The sequence below is a fragment of the Thalassophryne amazonica genome, chromosome 12 (genome assembly GCF_902500255.1).
Source record: "Thalassophryne amazonica chromosome 12, fThaAma1.1, whole genome shotgun sequence".
Lineage (NCBI taxonomy): Eukaryota > Metazoa > Chordata > Actinopteri > Batrachoidiformes > Batrachoididae > Thalassophryne > Thalassophryne amazonica.
In genome coordinates, this window is record NC_047114.1 from 87690823 (window position 1) to 87714469 (window position 23647).

Genomic DNA, 23647 nt, shown 5'->3' on the forward strand with positions numbered 1-23647 from the left:
TCCTCTGCTTGGTCTAAAAAAGTAACCGTTACTGACTGCCACAATCTTTTCTTCTTGATTAAAAAAAAATATATATAAAAAAATTGATTGATTGATTGATTGATTGATTTCTTATAGTGTTTCTTAAAGCCAGAAAGTTGCCATTTGAAATGACTTTAGTTTTGTGTCATGTCTGTGATCTGCTTTTTTTCTACAAAATTAAACAACTGAATGAACATCCTCTGAGGCCGGTGATTCCATAATTTTTGCCAGGGGTTGTATGAAAAATTGTGGGTTCCATGCTCTTCACAAACAGACAAACAAACAGACAAACAGAAAAACAAACTACGGGTGAAAACATAACCTCCTCCGAATTTGTTGGTGGATGTAATAACACCACACATTCTGGATTTAGTAATGCACGTTGTCACAGGCCATACATGAACATCCCAGGTACCTTAAGTGGCCCTTAGTTTTGCCCCACAAGTCAAACTTTCATACTGCTCATTTACAAGGTTATATTGTATTGGTTTATATATCACCATTTTGACTCACTGATCTTTTTTTTTTTTTTTTTTTTAACTATATTTGCCTTTTCCTATTTTAATTTTCCTGCCTGTTTGTAACTTCCACGGTCCAACCTGTGGGTTGTAACTGATGTGGATCGTGGCTGCGTGACTTGGTGAGGGGGGAGGTGGGACGTGGCTTGCGTTGATGACGCGTGCCATCGGGAGACATTAGGACAGCCGATGTAACCCACATAACCGAGCAACAAATGGTGCGTGTGCGCTGCGTGGGGACCTGATGCTGGAGCAGGGGAAGATGCCCCCCAAGACTGCAGCGTGGCTTTAAAGATCTGCTGCAAAATCCGCCACAGGAGCACGAGACGCGCCGTGTCATCTGTTGATCCGGAGGACTGGAGATGTGTCCGACTTTGCACAGGTAGGTGCCGAAGTGCAAAAAGGGAAAAATAGCGCATCTGTGCGCGGCTGTCAGGGCGCGTTCACGGGCGCAGGAGCAGGTACGGGGGGGCTATAATCGGCATGCGGATGATGACTTCAAAGGTTGCCTGGAAACCCTTCTGCATCCGCCTCTCGTGCACTTTCAACCGCGGCGTTATTTTCCCGATAATTGCAGGATTTGCAGGCCTGCACACATTAAAGGCGGGGTGACGTTCAGACATCAGCATGCGTGTGGCAAAGTCATCAGCTCTCTGCAGCCAGTGCACGCAAACTGCACTTGTTCTAAATCACAGCGCTGGGATTTATCGATTTATTATTATTATTATCTCGTACTCTTTGTCAAACAGCAAGCAATGAAACAAACCAGGTGAATTCGCCTTTTGTAACAATGTGGACGCCTCATGAAAGGATTAAAGGGGTTATATTGCGCAAAATATTTTTTCTACATTGCACACTTGCATACTTTTGGGGTTTCATGTTAGATGTCCCAGAAGTTGCAAACTTTTTTTGACAGCATGGACAGCATCAACATCTGATCCTGTTGTAAGCAAAGTGTCAGCTCATTTTAGACACATACATACATATGTACGGGCCATACTAAAATACGAAATGGATGAAATGGAGTGAAATGGGCGTTGATAATCACGAAAAAAAAAAATACCTAATAGCGGAGCAGATATGTGATTGTAAAATTTTATGGGGAAAGCACCAACGTTTGCACTGGCATTGCGTGATATCTAAAAAAAAAAAGAAAAAAAAAAAGATTATCATGCAAAGCTCAATTTGGATAATAAATAGGACAATCCAGATGGCCGACATTCCTTTCTGGAATATCTTCAAAACACTGTCTTTATTAACCTATATCATACAGACACAAATGAAGTGATGTTTTCTTACACACTGAATGCATTTCAACCAGAATTAAACTGATTAATAAAATTAATTAATTGAAAACTATATATCAAACAATGCCTGTGCAAAATGTATTGCCTTGGCCATAAAACAGTTGTAGTGATATTTTCCACCGATCTGCCTCGATATAAACTGACAGATAAGTAGGACTATAGCACTTGTTGCAGCTTGGGTGTGTGCAACAACAATGTGCAACATCTGGATACATAGAAGAGGAACTGAGGGCTCAGAATGACTTGGAATGACCCAACATGACAAGGAAATTCTGATTTGTGTGTTCAGATCACAGTTGCAGGCATCTGATACGTGTCCAATTTGTTTCCACTTAAATTGGATCTGATAATAAGCAAATCATTGTTATATTTGTGATGCATTTCAGTGCATGCCACATGTGAGCAAAAGATCAGAATCAGTAAGTGTCACTGTAACTGTAGCCATAGAGACATGAGCATTAGGTTACAAAAAAAAAAAAAAATCATATATGCATTTTGATTAGAACAAACTAGAGCACCTCACTCGCAGAGCACAAACCTCCGCCAACACTAGTCTCCAGTTGCACAAAATCTTACCTTGGAAAAAAATTTTCAAGGTCAAAGTCCTGTTAGAAGTGACTTTTCATAAGCAATGCAAATTATGTATTTAGTTAATGCATTGAATCAAAGGTTTTTTTTTAATGTGAATTCGTTTTCAGATCATTTTCACATTGGTTATCTCTGCTATGCACAATTTGTCATTGCTTTTTGGAACTTGGTTTCTGAATGATAACTGGAAGACAAACAGGCATAAAATTGGAACCTCCATCCAATTTTGATGGTGTAGGTAAATCCATAACAGAAAAATGAGAGTGATTGAGGCACTTTTGAATGAGATATAATGCAAAATGTAAACCAAACTGGCTTTTCAATATTAAATTCAAAAGTCCACAAAATCCACAATCCGGATCAGATCCAGATCAAACTTTGTCAGGTGATAGTGAGTGCCAGTCTGCACCTCACTTTCAAATATGAGAGTGATTGGGGCACATTTGATTAAAATATAATGTAAAATCTACATTAAATGGGGTTTTCAATGTTAAATGTAAAGGGCCATAAAATCTGTAATCTGGATCAGATCCAGATCAAACCATGCCAGTTGATAAAAGATACCACCCTACATAATGCTGTCAAATATGAAAGAAATTTGATATTTTGTGACAGTTATGAAATTTTGAGTATTTCGTCAATGTTAAAGATAAGGATTTTTTTCCCAGTTTTCCAAGATTTTTCCTGATTTTGACCTATGACCTTGAAAATTACATAATTTCTTGCCTACCAGGATATGAATCTTCAGTAAAAATCTCATAATGATATATGAAAAATTCTGGGCTCCAGGCTGTTCACAAACATACAGATAAACAGTCAAGCAAACAGATAGACAAAAACAGACAAACAAACCAACAAACGGGGCAAAAACATAACTTATCTTTTCTTATATGTGTGTATGTGGACGGGGTCCGTTTTGCATATGACCTCTCATGGCCCACCTGCAGTACCTTCATTGCCCATCAAGGGATCACAACCCTCTCTTTGGGACTCACTGGTGGACACTACAAGCATATCTTGCCCCCCCCCCCCCCCCAAAAGGTACCAAAAATGTCACTGTCTAATAACTTCTGGACCTGACAGTACCTAATTTTCTTGCACACCAACACCTGTTATTTTTGACATGAAAATAAGCTTTGTAGCCACATTTAAGAGCTGTGACTCACACTTTCTTGGCTGCTTTGCTGAGCCACTCAGATTACGGCTGTCTCGCTGTCAGTCGTGATCGGATTGTTGACACCTGAGTACCAGAGGTGGTTCAAATCTTTCTTATTCCTACTCGTACTAACAGACACTGAGCCTCTGGGTGCCCAGGCTGCAGGCTGCAGGCTGATTTGTTTGTAGTTAGGCAGTACCATATCACATTTAATAGGGATCAGCAGCCTTGTGATATACTGACAGCAGCTGGTCACACGCCATATGTTTGTTTGGTCTTGTGCAGATTGTTACCAGTGCCTTAAACTCGCCTGCCCCCAACCATTCGAACTGGGTTCACCGGCTTACCGTGGCTTTAGCGTCTGTGCAGGAAATTTAGGGCATACTGTAGCTGTTTGTTTGTCTGCCCGATGCTTTAAACCAGTAAAGTCAGGCTGTGATTGTAAGTTGCGCTGTGAAAACTTCTCCACGTAGCCGTGATGAGATCCAGAAGGAGAAACTGCAGGATGACACACCGGGACGAGGAGGTAGGATGAAGTCCTGTGAAAAGATGGAGATCGGCACCAGGAGACCGTCAGTGTGCTCCATGTGTTTGCCGGCTATAGTTGTGCAATTATTGTGATTATTAATTAATTGTTTTCATCAAAAATGTCAGTTATTATCCAGTTGAAGCTTCTCCAGTGTGAGGGTTTTTTACTTTGAATACCTTTTACAGACCTCCAGCAGTTACTCAAACAGCTGATTAATTTAGTAAACTTTGCAAAAAAAAAAAAAGTTCAAATGTTTTAATAATCAAATTATTGTCATTTATTATGGAAAAAATATAAAACATTTCCAGGTTATATAATGTATTGTTTGCTTTACTTTTATATAGGTTTTATTCTGTTCATTGGAGAAAACAGGACATTTGACTTTGGGCTGTGGGACACTGATCAACGTTTTTACTATCATACAAGATTTTATGGATTAAATCAGTGATTCCCAGAGTTTTATTCTTGGACCCCCTACTTATATCAAAGAACGGCTGACACCCCCCCACCACCACACATGCTTGCATATGTGACTGCACGCATGTATGCACACAAGCATGCGTGTGCACCCAGAGTATTGTTTTTTTGTTATTGACAAAATTAACTTTACCACATGTATATATATACTTATATCTTTTTAATTAGTTTCAATTGTCCAGTAAGTGTGTTATTATGCCTTTTAATACTAACTTCAAATTTTTACAATCTCAAAGCAGATATAGTACCCCCCCCATCCTTATTTTGTTGCCCTCTGAAACCATCTTGGGAAAAAGGGGTGGGGGTATAATTCATTCATTCTAAAAATATAAGAGATTATGCAATATTGAATATAGTTTTTACTTTAGCTTTTTGGTTGCAGAAATGATGTTATTTTGATCCATTTTTAGACATATGTTGGATTTGGGAAATTGTGAGTGGCATTTTTCATTGTTGTGTAACATTTTATAAATTTATTCATGAACCACAAATACAGTAGCCCTGAATGATATTTTACCTGATTTCTCTAAAATAATCTACATTAGTAAATGTGAGCAATGAATAATAATGGAAACATTTACTTAAATCTCTATTAACGGGCGTGCACATGACTGATGCTCAGGTGCTTGGGTCAGCTAAAAATACATGATGCGCAGAAGAAAACACGGAGAGAAGCATTTCTCAAGAGGAGGAAAAGCGCTTTCTTCCCCGTTTTCTGCTGTGCATCTTTTTTTTAGCACGCACCAGCACCGGTTATGTGCACATCTGCATATTAAGTGGTTTTATTACAACGTTTGAATGTTGGAAAAGTATACACTGGGAATACAGATGGGTGTCCTGAAACAGGAAAATGCGGATTGAGATGACAGGAATGACTGGTGCATTGTGATGAAATGTGTTCCTTCCTACAGGTGAAGTTAGAGGAGAGTGAAATGATTCCAAAATCAGGAAAATCTCCGGCAGACTCGAGGAAAGGTGTCAGCATCCATGATTTCGCAGCACTTGCCAGATCCTCCTTCAATGGTAAACACTCCCCCCCCCCGGACATGTTGTCAGTCCTTCAGATGCTGACCTTTGCCCCTGTACACAGGTATCTCTCAGGCAGTAAGGGACCATGTGACGAAGCCCACCTCTCTGGCTCAGGGCCGAGTTGCCCACCTGATAGAATGGAAAGGATGGCCCAAACCTGTGAGCCTGCCACTGGCTGCCCACTCCCACTTTAACTCCTACTGCCACCTGACTGAAGGAGAGAAGGAGGCCCGCTTTGCTGCAGGTAAAGATGATGATGATCTTCATTTTGTTGTAATCTGTCTCAAGACATACCAGAGACAGGTTCTGTGTCTCGCTGCCATCAATCTAAAAACATGACGCAAGCACAGCGTGGCAGGAAAACATTTGAGGTGTTGTGAGTGTGAAGTCCCGCAGTGATTGGTGTGGGGGTAACTGTTCATCATTGTGTGTTTCTCTTCCTTATTAATATATATATATATATATATATATATATATATATATGTGGGCTATGATACAATTCCAGGGCAATATTTTTTATTGTAGAATAATTCCGTTTGGTGCAATTTGATGGAATTTGTTTTGTTTTTTTTCCCCCCGTGATAAATTAGAATAAGCCAGACGTGGCCTTGCTTATCTTCAAATACATGTTTCATGAAAAACCAGGGGGCCCTGTGATGGACTGCCATCCGGTCCAGGGTGTATCCTCTCACACCCTATTACTGCTGGGATAGGCTCCAGCCCCCCCGCGAACCTTAATTGGAGTAAGCGGTTGAAGATGAGTGAGTGAGTGAGTGAAAAACCAGGGATGATCTTCAGGTTTTTACTACTGTGCTACAGCATGTCTACACTGCATCTTCTCACCTTTTTAACCACTGGGGGGCAGCACTACATAAGTAACAGAAAATTCAGCATGGAATCCCAGAAGAAGAAGCCAGCTGTTGTTAGCCTGTTCAATTCAATTCATTTTCAATTTAATCATCTTATAAAGCGCCAAATCACAATAAAAGCCATTTCAAGGTGCCTCACACAGAACAATTCAATATAAAAAAAAAAAAAAATTAAAAATGAATAAAAAATTCAAATACATAATTAAAACAGAAGTAAAAGAATAAAACAGATTAAAAAATAAAAACTATTCATAAGAAAGAATAAAAATAGGTTTTAAGTCTTGACTTAAAAATGTCCACGGATTCCGACTGCCTCACGGTTGCAGGAAGACCGTTCCACAGGGTGGGTGCACGATGAGAAAAAGCTCTTTGACCCGCTGACTTCTTCACCCTGGGAACACAGAGAAGTCCCACATCCTGCGACCGCAAAGCCCGGGCCGGCACGTAAGGTTCCACCAGATCAGCCAGATAATATAAGCCTGTTACCATAGCAAAAATTTACAAGTGCTGAAATTCATCTTCTTTTTTTTATGTTTGAACTCCTCAATTTTCTTCTTTATTTTGTAATGATTCAAGCCTGTTGTGCAGCAGAAATGAGCCCGTCCATCAGCCAGAAGCGACGTGTAGAAACGTGGGAGTAAAAATGGGCATATAAGCGTTTAAACGGACTTTCCTGTTCTGAACCGGCGACAGTCTCATGCTAGCCTTTGAATATTTTCAAGAGTTTGAGGACACAAAAATAGCAGCACAATACTTTCACTCAACTGATTCATGATGTTAAAGTTGGACCATTGATCCAGGGGTCCACGATTTGATGTATCAAGGTGTCTTTAATAAACATAACATAGATCTTAACTATGGCATGAAAACTCACCAAATAGTAAACATAATAATACAACATAAAATAATAAGAAAACTAGTTAAAAACCACTCGGGATAATGTTTAAAAACCTAGCGACAGTAGGTATATAAAAGAGTTCTTGTACCTATTGATCTTACATCTCTTGGACATAAATCTACAACCAGACAGAAGGAGTTTGAACTCTGGGTACAAGGGGTGACTGGGATCATCCAAGATGGACCATGCCTTCTTAATGGCTCTGTTTTTATGCAAGGATGGCAGGTCATTTAAGGAAAATCTTGCTGCACTTATTTACAATACGACGCAGACGGTTTTTGTTTTTCAAAGTTAAAAACCCATACCAGTAGATAACAGATTCAATGAAACATCTTCATAAAAGTGCTGTCCACATTAAAATGCCTGAGTTTATGGTAACAATGCATGCGTTGGTGAGCTTTCTTACATACCTGGTCAATCTGTTGCAGTCATTAACTTTAAAACTAATTTCCAGTTCACATCAGTGAATTGTTCCACTCATAACCTGCACCAAATTTTGTTAAAATGTAATCAGTTCATCTACTCCCCAGGTTGTACCACTGGTGTAAGTATCAAGTGTGCACCATGTAGGTGACTGAGCTAAGGATGTGTTGTAGGAAAATGTGAAAATGGTGTTTATACTGGTTGGGGATGAAAGAAAAAAAAAAATAACAGGTCATGTGTGTATGGCTGAATGTGCACAGATGCACTTTAACCCAAACAGAGACCTACGGCGACAGATCGTCTGCCCCTGAAAGACGCTCTGATAAGTTCTTAGTGCAGATTAGCTCCACTACTGTCTTCTGGTTTGAAGTTAGTGGTTAGCTCTCCTGATTGCTCAGTCTCTTGGGTGATGACTTGCCTTGGCGGCAGCAGATGGCGTCTGATCAGACAGTCTCCCCAAACGCATTACTGTCCACCAGTCATAAGACGGCTCGAGTTGTTGTGCTGTGACTCATCCTCGCCAGCTTTGGTGGCATCTGTGTGGCTTCACTGACAGACAGGAAGGAGAAAAAACAAAGCAAAAGTACACAATGACAGTAATATACATTGACGAGATCAGTATGTATCAGAGTGCATGAGTGCAGGCTTCAGCCAAGGGCCAACTGTGCGCACAATCTGGATCTAGAGCCTTAGGTGTAATGCTGCATTCAATCGGATAAAAGAAATGTTAGCTGCTGTCTTGAGGCTAAATCTGTTTTATGTGTTCTGCTGTGGTCTCTCTGTAACTATGCATGTTACAACCAGTATGGCACTGTGTGGTAAATCTGTTTACAGCAGGCCTGGTGCCAGGAAAAAAATATTAAGGGGGCGATGAGTTTATCACAGGGTCGCGCCCCCCCCCCCCCCAAAAAAAGTGCGCACTGGAGGAGACGTGCCTCTGAGCGTGCGTAATGAATTGGGTGCGCTCCTGGAAAGCTTGTGTATTTAGGCTACACCGTTGTAAGAGACTGACTGCGTAAGAGTAAAGAGTGATGACAGTATTTTTTTTTTATCATTTGAATGTATAGACCCTCGGTCAAGTGATCTCCTGCATACCACACAGAGCCGGTGTTCTGTCGAGATGAGGTGCGCCAACTTTCGACACTGAGCTGTGACGTACCTTTGTGTTGTCCAAAAAATGAGGTGGGCTTCATAGATAATTGGCAAAGCTTCTGGGGAAAACCTGGTCTTGTTAGGAGAGACGGCAGCCATCCCACTTTGGATGGAGCAGCTCTCATTTCTAGAAATCTGGCCAATTTTCTTAAATCCTCCAAACCGTGACTATCCAGGGTTGGGACCAGGAAGCAGAGTTGTAGTCTTACACACCTCTCTGCAGCTTCTCTCCCCCTGCCATCCCCTCATTACCCCATCCCCGTAGAGACGGTGCCTGCTCCCAGACTACCAATAACCAGCAAAAATCTATTTAAGCATAAAAATTCAAAAAGAAAAAATAATATAGCACCTTCAACTGCACCACAGACTAAAACAGTTAAATGTGGTCTATTAAACATTAGGTCTCTCTCTTCTAAGTCCCTGTTGGTAAATGATATAATAATTGATCAACATATTGATTTATTCTGCCTAACAGAAACCTGGTTACAGCAGGATGAATATGTTAGTTTAAATGAGTCAACACCCCCGAGTCACACTAACTGTCAGAATGCTCGTAGCACGGGCCGGGGTGGAGGATTAGCAGCAATCTTCCATTCCAGCTTATTAATTAATCCAAAACCCAGACAGAGCTTTAATTCATTTGAAAGCTTGTCTCTTAGTCTTGTCCATCCAAATTGGAAGTCCCAAAAACCAGTTTTATTTGTTATTATCTATCGTCCACCTGGTCGTTACTGTGAGTTTCTCTGTGAATTTTCAGACCTTTTGTCTGACTTAGTGCTTAGCTCAGATAAGATAATTATAGTGGGCGATTTTAACATCCACACAGATGCTGAGAATGACAGCCTCAACACTGCATTTAATCTATTATTAGACTCTATTGGCTTTGCTCAAAAAGTAAATGAGTCCACCCACCACTTTAATCATATCTTAGATCTTGTTCTGACTTATGGTATGGAAATAGAAGACTTAACAGTATTCCCTGATAACTCCCTTCTGTCTGATCATTTCTTAATAACATTTACATTTACTCTGATGGACTACCCAGCAGTGGGGAATAAGTTTCATTACACTAGAAGTCTTTCAGAAAGCGCTGTAACTAGGTTTAAGGATATGATTCCTTCTTTATGTTCTCTAATGCCATATACCAACACAGTGCAGAGTAGCTACCTAAACTCTGTAAGGGAGATAGAGTATCTCGTCAATAGTTTTACATCCTCATTGAAGACAACTTTGGATGCTGTAGCTCCTCTGAAAAAGAGAGCTTTAAATCAGAAGTGTCTGACTCCGTGGTATAACTCACAAACTCGTAGCTTAAAGCAGATAACCCGTAAGTTGGAGAGGAAATGGCGTCTCACTAATTTAGAAGATCTTCACTTAGCCTGGAAAAAGAGTCTGTTGCTCTATAAAAAAGCCCTTCGTAAAGCTAGGACATCTTTCTACTCATCACTAATTGAAGAAAATAAGAACAACCCCAGGTTTCTTTTCAGCACTGTAGCCAGGCTGACAAAGAGTCAGAGCTCTATTGAGCTGAGTATTCCATTAACTTTAACTAGTAATGACTTCATGACTTTCTTTGCTAACAAAATTTTAACTATTAGAGAAAAAATTACTCATAACCATCCCAAAGACGTATCGTTATCTTTGGCTGCTTTCAGTGATGCCGGTATTTGGTTAGACTCTTTCTCTCCGATTGTTCTGTCTGAGTTATTCTCATTAGTTACTTCATCCAAACCATCAACATGTTTATTAGACCCCATTCCTACCAGGCTGCTCAAGGAAGCCCTACCATTATTTAATGCTTCGATCTTAAATATGATCAATCTATCTTTGTTAGTTGGCTATGTACCACAGGCTTTTAAGGTGGCAGTAATTAAACCATTACTTAAAAAGCCATCACTTGACCCAGCTATCTTAGCTAATTATAGGCCAATCTCCAACCTTCCTTTTCTCTCAAAAATTCTTGAAAGGGTAGTTGTAAAACAGCTAACTGATCATCTGCAGAGGAATGGTCTATTTGAAGAGTTTCAGTCAGGTTTTAGAATTCATCATAGTACAGAAACAGCATTAGTGAAGGTTACAAATGATCTTCTTATGGCCTCGGACAGTGGACTCATCTCTGTGCTTGTTCTGTTAGATCTCAGTGCTGCTTTTGATACTGTTGACCATAAAATTTTATTACAGAGATTAGAGCATGCCATAGGTATTAAAGGCACTGCGCTGCGGTGGTTTGAATCATATTTGTCTAATAGATTACAATTTGTTCATGTAAATGGGGAATCTTCTTCACAGACTAAAGTTAATTATGGAGTTCCACAAGGTTCTGTGCTAGGACCAATTTTATTCACTTTATACATGCTTCCCTTAGGCAGTATTATTAGACGGTATTGCTTAAATTTTCATTGTTACGCAGATGATACCCAGCTTTATCTATCCATGAAGCCAGAGGACACACACCAATTAGCTAAACTGCAGGATTGTCTTACAGACATAAAGACATGGATGACCTCTAATTTCCTGCTTTTAAACTCAGATAAAACTGAAGTTATTGTACTTGGCCCCACAAATCTTAGAAACATGGTGTCTAACCAGATCCTTACTCTGGATGGCATTACCCTGACCTCTAGTAATACTGTGAGAAATCTTGGAGTCATTTTTGATCAGGATATGTCATTCAAAGTGCATATTAAACAAATATGTAGGACTGCTTTTTTGCATTTACGCAATATCTCTAAAATCAGAAAGGTCTTGTCTCAGAGTGATGCTGAAAAACTAATTCATGCATTTATTTCCTCTAGGCTGGACTATTGTAATTCATTATTATCAGGTTGTCCTAAAAGTTCCCTAAAAAGCCTTCAGTTAATTCAAAATGCTGCAGCTAGAGTACTGACGGGGACTAGAAGGAGAGAGCATATCTCACCCATATTGGCCTCTCTTCATTGGCTTCCTGTTAATTCTAGAATAGAATTTAAAATTCTTCTTCTTACTTATAAGGTTTTGAATAATCAGGTCCCATCTTATCTTAGGGACCTCGTAGTACCATATTACCCCAATAGAGCGCTTCGCTCTCAGACTGCAGGCTTACTTGTAGTTCCTAGGGTTTGTAAGAGTAGAATGGGAGGCAGAGCCTTCAGCTTTCAGGCTCCTCTCCTGTGGAACCAGCTCCCAATTCAGATCAGGGAGACAGACACCCTCTCTACTTTTAAGATTAGGCTTAAAACTTTCCTTTTTGCTAAAGCTTATAGTTAGGGCTGGATCAGGTGACCCTGAACCATCCCTTAGTTATGCTGCTATAGACGTAGACTGCTGGGGGGTTCCCATGATGCACTGTTTCTTTTTCTTTTTGCTCTGTATGCACCACTCTGCATTTAATCATTAGTGATCGATCTCTGCTCCCCTCCACAGCATGTCTTTTTCCTGGTTCTCTCCCTCAGCCCCAACCAGTCCCAGCAGAAGACTGCCCCTCCCTGAGCCTGGTTCTGCTGGAGGTTTCTTCCTGTTAAAAGGGAGTTTTTCCTTCCCACTGTAGCCAAGTGCTTGCTCACAGGGGGTCGTTTTGACCGTTGGGGTTTTACATAATTATTGTATGGCCTTGCCTTACAATATAAAGCGCCTTGGGGCAACTGTTTGTTGTGATTTGGCGCTATATAAAAAAAAATTGATTGATTGATTGATTGATTGTCCAATACGAAAACACGGATGACTCGTGGCAGAAACCACTGATCTGTACAAAATGGATTGGACCAATCCGATTGGTGCAGAAACCACTGATCTGTACAAAACAATGTGTGACAGGACTGCTCATTTAGAGAGCAGTTTTCTGAAGAAAAATCATTGAAAATGTTTTGTTGTTACCTCAAAATTTCTGATTACTGTTAAAAAAAAGTTTAGAACACTTGTAATTAAAATAGCTAAATAAATCAATAAATGGTTCTTTAGAAGCCTTTCATCTGTAAATTAAAACCACCTGTTATTTCATATTAGATAATTTCTTGTTTAACATAAGGAACCTCAGACATTTATTTTTAGACAAATAAAATAACATGGAAACTTGTATATTTTTTAAGTCTGGTAGATTATTCATATCTCATTTCAACCAGAAAAACAAACACTAAATAAATACAAATGTTTATTATAAATGCAAAAGGAAATAATTTAACAATGACTGCAGCGTGATTGTAAAGTAGGATTTCTGTGACATAAACCTCATGATGAATTTTTTTAGTCATTTAAACTTGTAATTTCGTCAAAATATGTAATTGCCTTTAATGTTATCAGGACAGAGTCATTTCTAAAATATGAATTTGAGCACAATAAGTGGAGAGCTTCTACTTGTGCAAATGTCTTTTGACTTTGATTTCGTGGACATTTTTAATGATCCGTTCATTTATTGTTAAAATATAAAATGAAACAGCTTTTTTAAAAATAATAAAATAGTTGCTGTTCAAAGAGCCTTTTATTTAGAAGCAGGTGTTCTGCTGGATTCTCGGGACCAGATGAAGGTCTCTTCTGCAGCTTTGAACTCTGGTGGTGGTGCTGAAGACACTTTTGTCCTATTTTGAAGAGCAGAGATGTTTTCTTTCGACTGGACTTCGCGGTGTTCAGCTCATCAATGGAAGTTTAGTTGTCTGCACAGCAAATGTTCCTGATTGGGACAAATAAAAATATTTCTTTAAATATAAAGAAACACTAAACAGTTTATACATAAAAAAAGGGGGGGAAACGGCAAAAAAAAAAAAAAAAAAAAAAAAGGAAAAAAAGCCCGAAAAAATAAGTTATTTAAAGTTGAGCTTTTGTGGTGTCTGAAAAAAGCTGTAGCTTTATTGGTAAAAATAAAAAAGACAACCATTTACAAATTAAAAGTGTTTACTCAGATCAACTGTGCTAAAAGGTTAAGCTAACATTAGCCGATCATTAAACCTTCACAGTTCAGTAAACGTCACGTTTTATTTGTACATTATTCTCACCTCGATAAAGCTGCAGAACTAAACTCCATTGGGCAAACTGGGACTTCGCATATATCCAAAAAGTGGGAGATTTCAGACTGAGTGGGTTTGCTCCATCACCCCGGTGGCCTGGATTGCTCTGCCCAGTGATGATGCCTGAAGGCTGGCTTCTCTGTGTGGGTCAGCCCGCTGTCGCGGTTCGATCGATATCCCACCAAGACGTCAGTCCTCCCTCAGTCGGTGTCACTCCGAAAAGTACAACCCCTGGCAAAAATTATGGAATCACCGGCCTCAGAGGATGTTCATTCAGTTGTTTAATTTTGTAGAAAAAAAGCAGATCACAGACATGACACAAAACTAAAGTCATTTCAAATGGCAACTTTCTGGCTTTAAGAAACACTATAAGAAATCAAGAAAAAAAGATTGTGGCAGTCAGTAACGGTTACTTTTTTTAGACCAAGCAGAGGAAAAAAATATGGAATCACTCAATTCTGAGGAAAAAATTATGGAATCACCCTGTAAATTTTCATCCCCAAAACTAACACCTGCATCATATCAGATCTGCTCTTTAGTCTGCATCTAAAAAGGAGTGATCACACCTTGGAGAGCTGTTGCACCAAGTGGACTGACATGAATCATGGCTCCAACACGAGAGATGTCAATTGAAACAAAGGAGAGGATTATCAAACTCTTAAAAGAGAGTAAATCATCACGCAATGTTGCAAAAGATGTTGGTTGTTCACAGTCAGCTGTGTCTAAACTCTGGACCAAATACAAACAACATGGGAAGGTTGTTAAAGGCAAACATACTGGTAGACCAAGGAAGACATCAAAGCGTCAAGACAGAAAACTTAAAGCAATATGTCTCAAAAATCGAAAAATGTACAACAAAACAAATGAGGAACGAATGGGAGGAAACTGGAGTCAATGTCTGTGACCGAACTGTAAGAAACCGCCTAAAGGAAATGGGATTTACATACAGAAAAGCTAAACGAAAGGCATCATTAACACCTAAACAGAAAAAAACAAGGTTACAATGGGCTAAGGAAAAGCAATTGTGGATGACTGGATGAAAGTCATATTCAGTGATGAATCTCGAATCTGCATTGGGCAAGGTGATGATGCTGGAACTTTTGTTTGGTGCCTTTCCAATGAGATTTATAAAGATGACTGCCTGAAGAGAACATGTAAATTTCCACAGTCATTGATGATATGGGGCTGCATGTCAGGTAAAGGCACTGGGGAGATGGCTGTCATTACATCATCAATAAATGCACAAGTTTATGTTGATATTTTGGACAATTGAAAGGATGTTTGGGGATGATGAAATCATTTTTCAAGATGATAATGCATCTTGCCATAGAGCAAAAACTGCAAAAACATTCCTTGCAAAAAGACACATAGGGTCAATGTCATGGCATAGGGTCAATGTCAATGAGCAGATCTGATTTAATGCAGGTGTTAATTTGGGGGATGAAAATTTACAGGGTGATTCCATAATTTTTTCCTCAGAATTGAGTGATTCCATATTTTTTTCCTCTGCTTGGTCTAAAAAAGTAACCGTTACTGACTGTCACAATCTTTTTTTCTTGATTTCTTATAGTGTTTCTTAAAGCCAGAAAGTTGCCATTTGAAATGACTTTAGTTTTGTGTCATGTCTGTGATCTGCTTTTTTTCTACAAAATTAAACAACTGAATGAACATCCTCTGAGGCCGGTGATTCCATAATTTTTGCCAGGGGTTGTAGCTGAAAAAAGCTTCTCCCAGCAGGGTGATGGGAGAATCGTTCTACTGCTGTTTTTTAAAGGTTTTTTTGTGGTTCAGGCGACCGAAGTTCAAGACGGCGATCGCTGAACTTTTTTCAGATTGTGGAAACAGCCAGAGTGTGACGTAGCAATCTCTGCCCCCTTGCCGCTTCCGAAGCGACACGTCTGACGTCACGACGCGTTGGAAACGCACCGCCCTCTGCCGCACTGACAAGCGCAACCCTCAACCTATCAAATCCCTTGAACACAGACACACGCCATATCCGTTTGTTTTAAAATTACTTTAGTTAATTAATTTGGTTTATTTGTTAAATACATGATATTAGTGAATAACTAATATTTTGCTATATTTTCCAGTATTTCTTTTTATTTTTTGATAACTCTAACATCCGAGGGGGCGAGGTTGGTGACGTGAGGGGGCGTCCCCCCCAAACGCCCCTCGTGGTGCCAGCTATGGTCTACAGTAAGCAGTTCTCAAAAACTGTGTGACTGTGCAAAAAGAAACTAATGAGGGAAGCCACCAAGACACCTGAAAGAGTTACAGTCTTCTGTGGTTGTGATGGTAGAAATTGTACATACAAGCTTTGTCTGTTGCAACATGAGTTATACATCATTACGGTGGAATTGAACAGATTTTTTTTTTTCGTCCCGCTCTACCAGGAAACTGTTACTGGTGGTGGACTCACTTTCCACATTCTCCAACCACATCCCGCAGAAGCATAGAACTCCTTCAGAGTGGTCTGAGTGTCTTGGTGGTTTCCCTCATGCTGTTTTTAAGAAGTGCTCACTTGACACAGGTTTCCCACACAGAGCCACAGTGTTTGCATTTCTTAATACTCGATATATAAATGAAGTCTAAGATGTATTCAGTGATTTGGAAATGCTCATGTGTCCATCTATTGAGCTGTCTAAAGAAAACTGGATTTAAAATTGATGATCTCTATGAGAAATGAAGCACATACGAGCTCCAAAAACGGACACACTACGTATACAAGTTACTGTAATTCCTATGCCTTTGTGAAGGCTGAAAGTGTCCACTACAAGCACATTTTAATGGTTTCATTTTCAACTGCATTGTGGTCTTGTACAAAGGCAAAGGCAAAAAAAACCCCCAAAAAAACTGTCCTGTTGCCTGACTGTAAAAACAGCCTATAGACATAAAAAAAAAATAGGGAAACATTTTGATCTGTCTGAGAAATAATCCCTTTTGGTGCCTGTTGCTTTAAATGGGAATGAGCTGCCACTGACCACACCCTCTCTCCAATTTGGTGAGTCTCCAAACATCTTTCCCACAGATCCTGTGTCTGTGTCACACAAAGGAAGACAGCTGTGAAATTCATGCACTGTAGAAGTCTAAAACGAGCTGTTTTTGACCTAAATTTAGCTTCTAGCAGGTGCACTGCACAATGCTAAAGAGGACACTTTGTATTGCAGTGCAACATGGCAGCTCCCATGGCGGCGCACACTCCCATGTAAATATGAAGGATTCATTCTAAGCTCATGAAAAATAAAATGCATTGATTAATTATTGCAGGTAATGAACAGAGAATTATAGAGGGCACAATATATATTGTGTGTGTGTATATATATATATATATATATATATATATATATATACGAGGGCTGTCAATAAAGTAACGGTCCTTTTTATTTTTTTCAAAAACTATATGGATTTCATTCATATGTTTTTACGTCAGACATGCTTGAACCCTCGTGCGCATGCGTGAGTTTTTCCACGCCTGTCGGTGACGTCATTCGCCTGTGAGCACTCCTTGTGGGAGGAGTCGTCCAGCCCCTCGTCGGAATTCCTTTGTCTGAGAAGTTGCTGAGAGACTGGCGCGTTGTTTGATCAAAATTTTTTCTAAACCTGTGAGACACATCGAAGTGGACACGGTTCGAAAAATTAAGCTGGTTTTCAGTGAAAATTTTAACAGCTGATGAGAGATTTTGACGTGATTCTGTCGCTTTAAGGACTTTTCACGGTGCGAGACGTCGCGCTGCGCTCTCAGGCAGCGTCATCAGCCTGTTCAAGCTGAAAACCTCCACATTTCAGGCTCTATTGATCCAGGACGTCGTGAGAGAACAGAGAAGTTTCAGAAGAAGTCGGTTTCAGCATTTTATCCGGATATTCCACTGTTAAAGGAGATTTTTTTAATGAAAGACGTGCGGACGGATCCGCGCGTCGGGACGCAGCCGACGCGGTGCGGCGGCACAGGAAAACACCTCCGTGTTGATAACCATTTGTAAAATCCAGGCGGCTTTGATGGCTTTCAGTGGAGTGAGTATATGAGAAATTGTTTAACAGGCAGGACATGTTCCAACTTGTCCTTAAGGCTTTCAACAGAGGTGTTTTTCCTGTGGCGGAGCGTCGCGGCGGCTGCGTCCCGACGCGCGGACCCGTCCGCACGTCTTTCATTAAAAAAATCTCCTTTAACAGTGGAATATCCGGATAAAATGCTGAAACCGACTTCTTCTGAAACTTCTCTGTTCTCTCACGACGTCCTGGATCAATAGAGCCTGAAATGTGGAGGTTTTCAGCTTGAAACAGGCTGATGATGCCGCCTGAGAGCGCTGAGCGACGTCTCGCACCGTGAAAAGTCCTTAAAGCGACAGAATCACCTCAAAATCTCTCATCAGCCGTTAAAATTTTCACTGAAAACCAGCTTAATTTTTCGAACCGTGTCCACTTCGATGTGTCTCACAGGTTTAGAAAAAATTTTGATCAAACAACGCGCCAGTCTCTCAGCAACTTCTCAGACAAAGGAATTCCGACGAGGGGCTGGACGACTCCTCCCACAAGGAGTGCTCACAGGCGAATGACGTCACCGACAGGCGTGGAAAAACTCACGCATGCGCACGAGGGTTCAAGCATGTCTGACGTAAAAACATATGAATGAAATCCATATAGTTTTTGAAAAAAATAAAAAGGACCGTAACTTTATTGACAGCCCTCGTATATATACACACACACACACACACACACAGTGAGGAAAATAAGTATTTGAACACCCTGCGGTTTTGCAAGTTCTCCCACTTACAAATCATGGAGGGATCTGAAATTTTCATCTTAGGTGCATGTCCACTATGAGAGACATAATCTAAAAAAAAAACAAAAAACAAAAAAACAAAAATCCGGAAATCACAATGTATGATTTTTTAATAATTTATTTGTATGTTACTGCTGCAAATAAGTATTTGAACACCTGTGAAAATCAATGTTAATATTTGGTACAGTAGCCTTTGTTTGCAATTACAGAGGTCAAATGTTTCCTGTAGTTTTTCAAAAGGTTTTCACACACTGCAGCAGGGATTTTGGTCCACTCCTCCATACAGATCTTCTCTAGATCTTTCAGGTTTGGAGTTTCAGCTCCCTCCAAAGATTTTCTATTGAGTTCAGGTCTGGAGACTGGCCAGGCCACTCCAGGACCTTGAAATGCTTCTTATGGAGCCCCTCCTTAGTTGCCCTGGCTGTGTGTTTGGGGTCACTGTCATGCTGGAAGACCCAGCCATGACCCATCTTCAATGCTCTTACTGAGGGAAGGAGGTTGTTTGCCAAAATCTCGCAATACATGACCCCATCCATCCTCCCTTCAATACGGTGCAGTCGTCCTGTCCCCTTTGCAGAAGAGCACCCCCAGAGTATGATGTTTACACCCCCATGCTTCACGGTTGGGATGGTTTTCTTGGGGTTGTTCTCATCCTCTAAACATTGTAAGTGGAGTTGATTCCAAAAAGCTCTATTCTGGTCTCATCTGACCACATGACCTTCTCCCATGCCTCCTCTGGATCATCCAGATGGTCACTGGTGAACTTCAAATGGGCCTGGATATGTCCTGGCTTGAGCAGGGGGACCTTGCTGCCCTGCAGGATTTTAAACCATGACAGCATCATGTGTTATTAATGTAATCTTTGTGACTGTCCCATCTTATCTTAGGGACCTCATAGTACCATATCACCCCAATAGAGCGCTTTGCTCTCAGACTGCAGGCTTACTTGTAGTTCCTAGGGTTTGTAAGAGTAGAATGGGAGGCAGAGCCTTCAGCTTTCAGGCTCCTCTCCTGTGGAACCAGCTCCCAATTCAGATCAGGGAGACAGACACCCCCTCTACTTTTAAGATTAGGCTTAAAACTTTCCTTTTTGCTAAAGCTTATAGTTAGGGCTGGATCAGGTGACCCTGAACCATCCCTTAGTTATGCTGCTATAGACTTAGACTGCTGGGGGGTTCCCATGATGCACTGAGTGTTTCTTTCTCCTTTTGCTCTGTATGCACCACTCTGCATTTAATCATTAGTGATTGATCTCTGCTCCCCTCCACAGCATGTCTTTTTCCTGGTTCTCTCCCTCAGCCCCAACCAGTCCCAGCAGAAGACTGCCCCTCCCTGAGCCTGGTTCTGCTGGAGGTTTCTTCCTGTTAAAAGGGAGTTTTTCCTTCCCACTGTTGCCAAGTGCTTGCTCACAGGGGGTCGTTTTGACCGTTGGGGTTTTTCCGTAATTATTGTATGGCCTTGCCTTACAATATAAGGCGCCTTGGGGCAACTGTTTGTTGTGATTTGGCGCTATATAAATAAAATTGATTTGATTTGACTGTGGTCCCAGCTCTCTTCAGGTCATTGACCAGGTCCTCCTGTGTAGTTCTGAGCTTTCTCAGAATCATCCTTACCCCACAAAGTGAGATCTTGCATGGAATCCCAGACCGAGGGAGATTGACAGTCATCTTGTGTTTCTTCCACTTTCTAATAAATAATCATAACAGTTGTTGTCTTCTACCAAGCTGCTTGCCTGTTGTCCTGTAGTCCATCCCAGCCTTGTGCAGGTCTACAGTTTTGTCCCTGGTGTCTTTGGACAGCTCTTTGGTCTTGGCTATGGTGGACAGGTTGGAGTGTGATCGAGTGTGTGAACAGGTGTCTTTTATACAGGTAACAAGTTCAAACAGGTGCAATTAATACAGGTAAAGAGTGCAGAATATGAAGGCTTCTTAAAGAAAAATGAACAGGTCTGTGTGAAACAGAATTCTTGCTGGTTGGTAGGTGTTCAAATACTTATTTGCAGCAGTAACATACAAATAAATGATTAAGAAAATCATACATTGTGATTTCTGGATTTTTTTTTTTTTTTTTTTTTAGATTATGTCTCTCACAGTGGACATGCACCTAAGATGAAAATTTCAGACCCCTCCATGATTTCTAAATAGGAAAACTTGAAAAATGGCAGGGTGTTCAAATACTTATTTTCCTCACTGTATATATATATATATATATATATATATATATATATATATATATATATATATAATTCTTGGTTTTACAGAAAAATTCTGGCAGCTGTGGTTACCAGGGGAATTCTGTAAAAATTACAGTTAATATGTAAATGTTTTACATAAAATATGTAAATTTTACAGTGTAAACCTGTTGTAATTTTATTGTCTATTTAGAAGATAAAATCTCTGCAAAACAGTCACCTTATATTTAAATATTCTCAAAATGTAGTTCAAACAGACACACCACCTCTTTTTTTCAAACCCTTAATTACCTCCGCCAAGGAGGTTATGTTTTTGGTTGCGTCTGTCTGTCTGTCTGTCAGCAGGATAACTCAAAAAGGTTTGAACGGATTTTGATGAAATTTTGTGGAGTGGTTGGAAATGACAAGAGGAACAAGTGATTAAATTTTAGTGGTGATCCGGTGGTGGTGATCACGATCCGGATCCCGATGCTAACGCGTTAGCATGTCTATGGCATTTCCAATGTTAAAAGTTAGTATTAAGCAGATGCAGCTGTCATGTTTGGGTGCATTTGTTTTCAAATTGTAATATTTCTTAAATTTATTTTTGTTTATATATTAATAATCTAATGATTATTATATACAATTTTAGAGAAAGACAAAAAGAAATAGATCACTGTGCCAAGGAGGGAATCTCTTTAGGGTCAGTGACCCAATGGCCTTGTTTAGAGAAGTGTTTCATAAATGTTAAAAAATTCATATATTTGCAGTTTAGTTGCATAATAAATTGAATTTTGTCTATTTGTTTTTGTCTATAAGCACATGCAATATCAATATCAGTGCTCAGATGACAGTAGCTTCTGGGAAAGATGCAAGTTGCAATAAACTGTGATGCCAAGCGCTAAGGTTACATGCTATCCAGTCACAGCAGATGAATTTTTTTTTACTACTGAGCAAACATCATTGTTAGACATTTTTAGGTTCAATGATTCAATGATTTTTTTTTCTTTTTTTTTTTACAGAAACACCCCTCCATCCTACACACTGTGGCTTTAAGTTATGCGCATTTGCTTTCACTTGTGAAATAAAATTGTCAAAATGCATCATGGTGAAAGTTTTAAGGAAGTGGTAATGAACTCCCTGAGCTATAAAAATTTGATATTGTTTTTTCTCCCCTCCAAACGTTTCCACAAAGCCTCCTTAGAATTTATTCATTACTTTTCGAGTAATCGTGCTGGCAATCAAATGGAGGTGAAAACATAATGTCCTTGGATGTGGTCATTAATTGCTCCTGTGTTCCCGTTAGGAGTGGCTGAGCAGTTTGATATCGCCGAGGCTAAACTGTGCGCGTGGGCGTCCATGGATGATGATGATGACGATGATGATGCTGATGAGGAGGAGGAAGATGGAGCACCTGCGGATGGACAGACATCTTGCAGACAGAGCTCAGGTATCACCACATGTTGACATTTTGTTGTTTCATCTCATTTCATTCCCGCTCCATCACTGACAAAACGCTCTTTGCCCCCTCTTCATCTTCCACTCGTGCACCTCAAGGTGTTCTGACTCTTTGCTCCTCTCTCAGACGCTGCCACGTTCAATCCCGTGTCTGGAGGTCTGTGCCAGCCTGAGGTGGAAAGCAGTGAAGCCCTGCCCTCTTGTTCTCACCCGCTTTTTCGTTGCCCTGCCTCGCGCAGTGACCCACCATCCTCCCAGACCAACTCTGCATCCTTACACAGCGAATGCATGAGTCCGTTCCTGGAGGACGAGGAGGACGAGGCGGAGGAGGAGCAGGAGGGGCGGCCTGCTCCTTTACAGGGCCACCGCGGTGAGGTGTACATCCACCAAAAGCCCGAGTGGCGGGCTCGGAGTCGGAGTAGCAGGTTCGACTCCTGCTACTCCACCTCCCACTCCGAGTCTCCTGGAGAGGAGGATGAGGAGTACGAGGAGGAGGAAGGCAGCGTGTTCCATGAGGTACGAGGGTGTCACCACAGCCCCAGAAGCTTCTTCTCTGACTGCGCCTCCTCGGGAGTGGCCTCATTTGATGATGAGGAGGAGAAAGATAAAGATGATAAGAGTGACGAGAAGGAGCGCCTGATGTGATGTGTTGTCCATCGTGATGTCGTTGAGTCGGTGTTGATTTTGGATGTGACATCATCTCTGCTGGTTTCACTGTACATCCATGGCAAGATGTTTTTACATTTAGAGAGAAGATTCACAGGAACTAACGCAAATATGCAGCAGAAGATGCTCATAATATCACATATTCTGACTAATCATTACAGAGATCTATAAAGCTGATCGGCTCGTCAATTCATTGACTCTGACCTAGCAGTGATTAACGCACAGGAAGAAAAAATGTTAGCCTACTGTAACCGGTTAGGAAAAACAAGAAGAATGGCTGCAAAGAAGATTTATGTCAGAGTGTTTAACCCAAATCTGTCAGTGGAGACACTTGGGAATGTCTTCCAGAAAGACGGTCCCTCATTGGTTCACAGATACAATGTGCCAGATTGGCCATAAAGAGATAGAGGGTATATAAATATATGGGTGATTCTTAGACTACGGGCACTTATTATGTCCTGTGATCATATTGTATGAAAAAACAGAAAAAAGGGGAAATTTCACACTTTTATAGTTATCTTTACAATGAAAGTGTGTTAAGAAATTTGTTCTAGTAGTCTATGATGACTTTTTCTCCTTTTTTCGGCATCATTATATGCAAATATTGCCGTTTTGTGCTTGTCCCACACC

General features: G+C 40.5%; 1 protein-coding gene across 1 annotated transcript; it reads left to right on the forward strand.

Moving 5' to 3' along the window:
• Positions 1–668: 668 nt before the first annotated feature.
• On the forward strand, positions 669–23140 carry fam131a (family with sequence similarity 131 member A). The gene is made up of 5 exons (XM_034182675.1): positions 669–921; positions 5508–5619; positions 5687–5869; positions 22200–22343; positions 22479–23140. The coding sequence occupies exons 2-5, from the start codon at positions 5529–5531 to the stop codon at positions 22994–22996; spliced, it is 936 nt and encodes a 311-aa protein (XP_034038566.1). The 5' UTR covers positions 669–921; positions 5508–5528; the 3' UTR covers positions 22997–23140.
• The last annotated feature ends 507 nt before the right edge of the window (positions 23141–23647 follow it).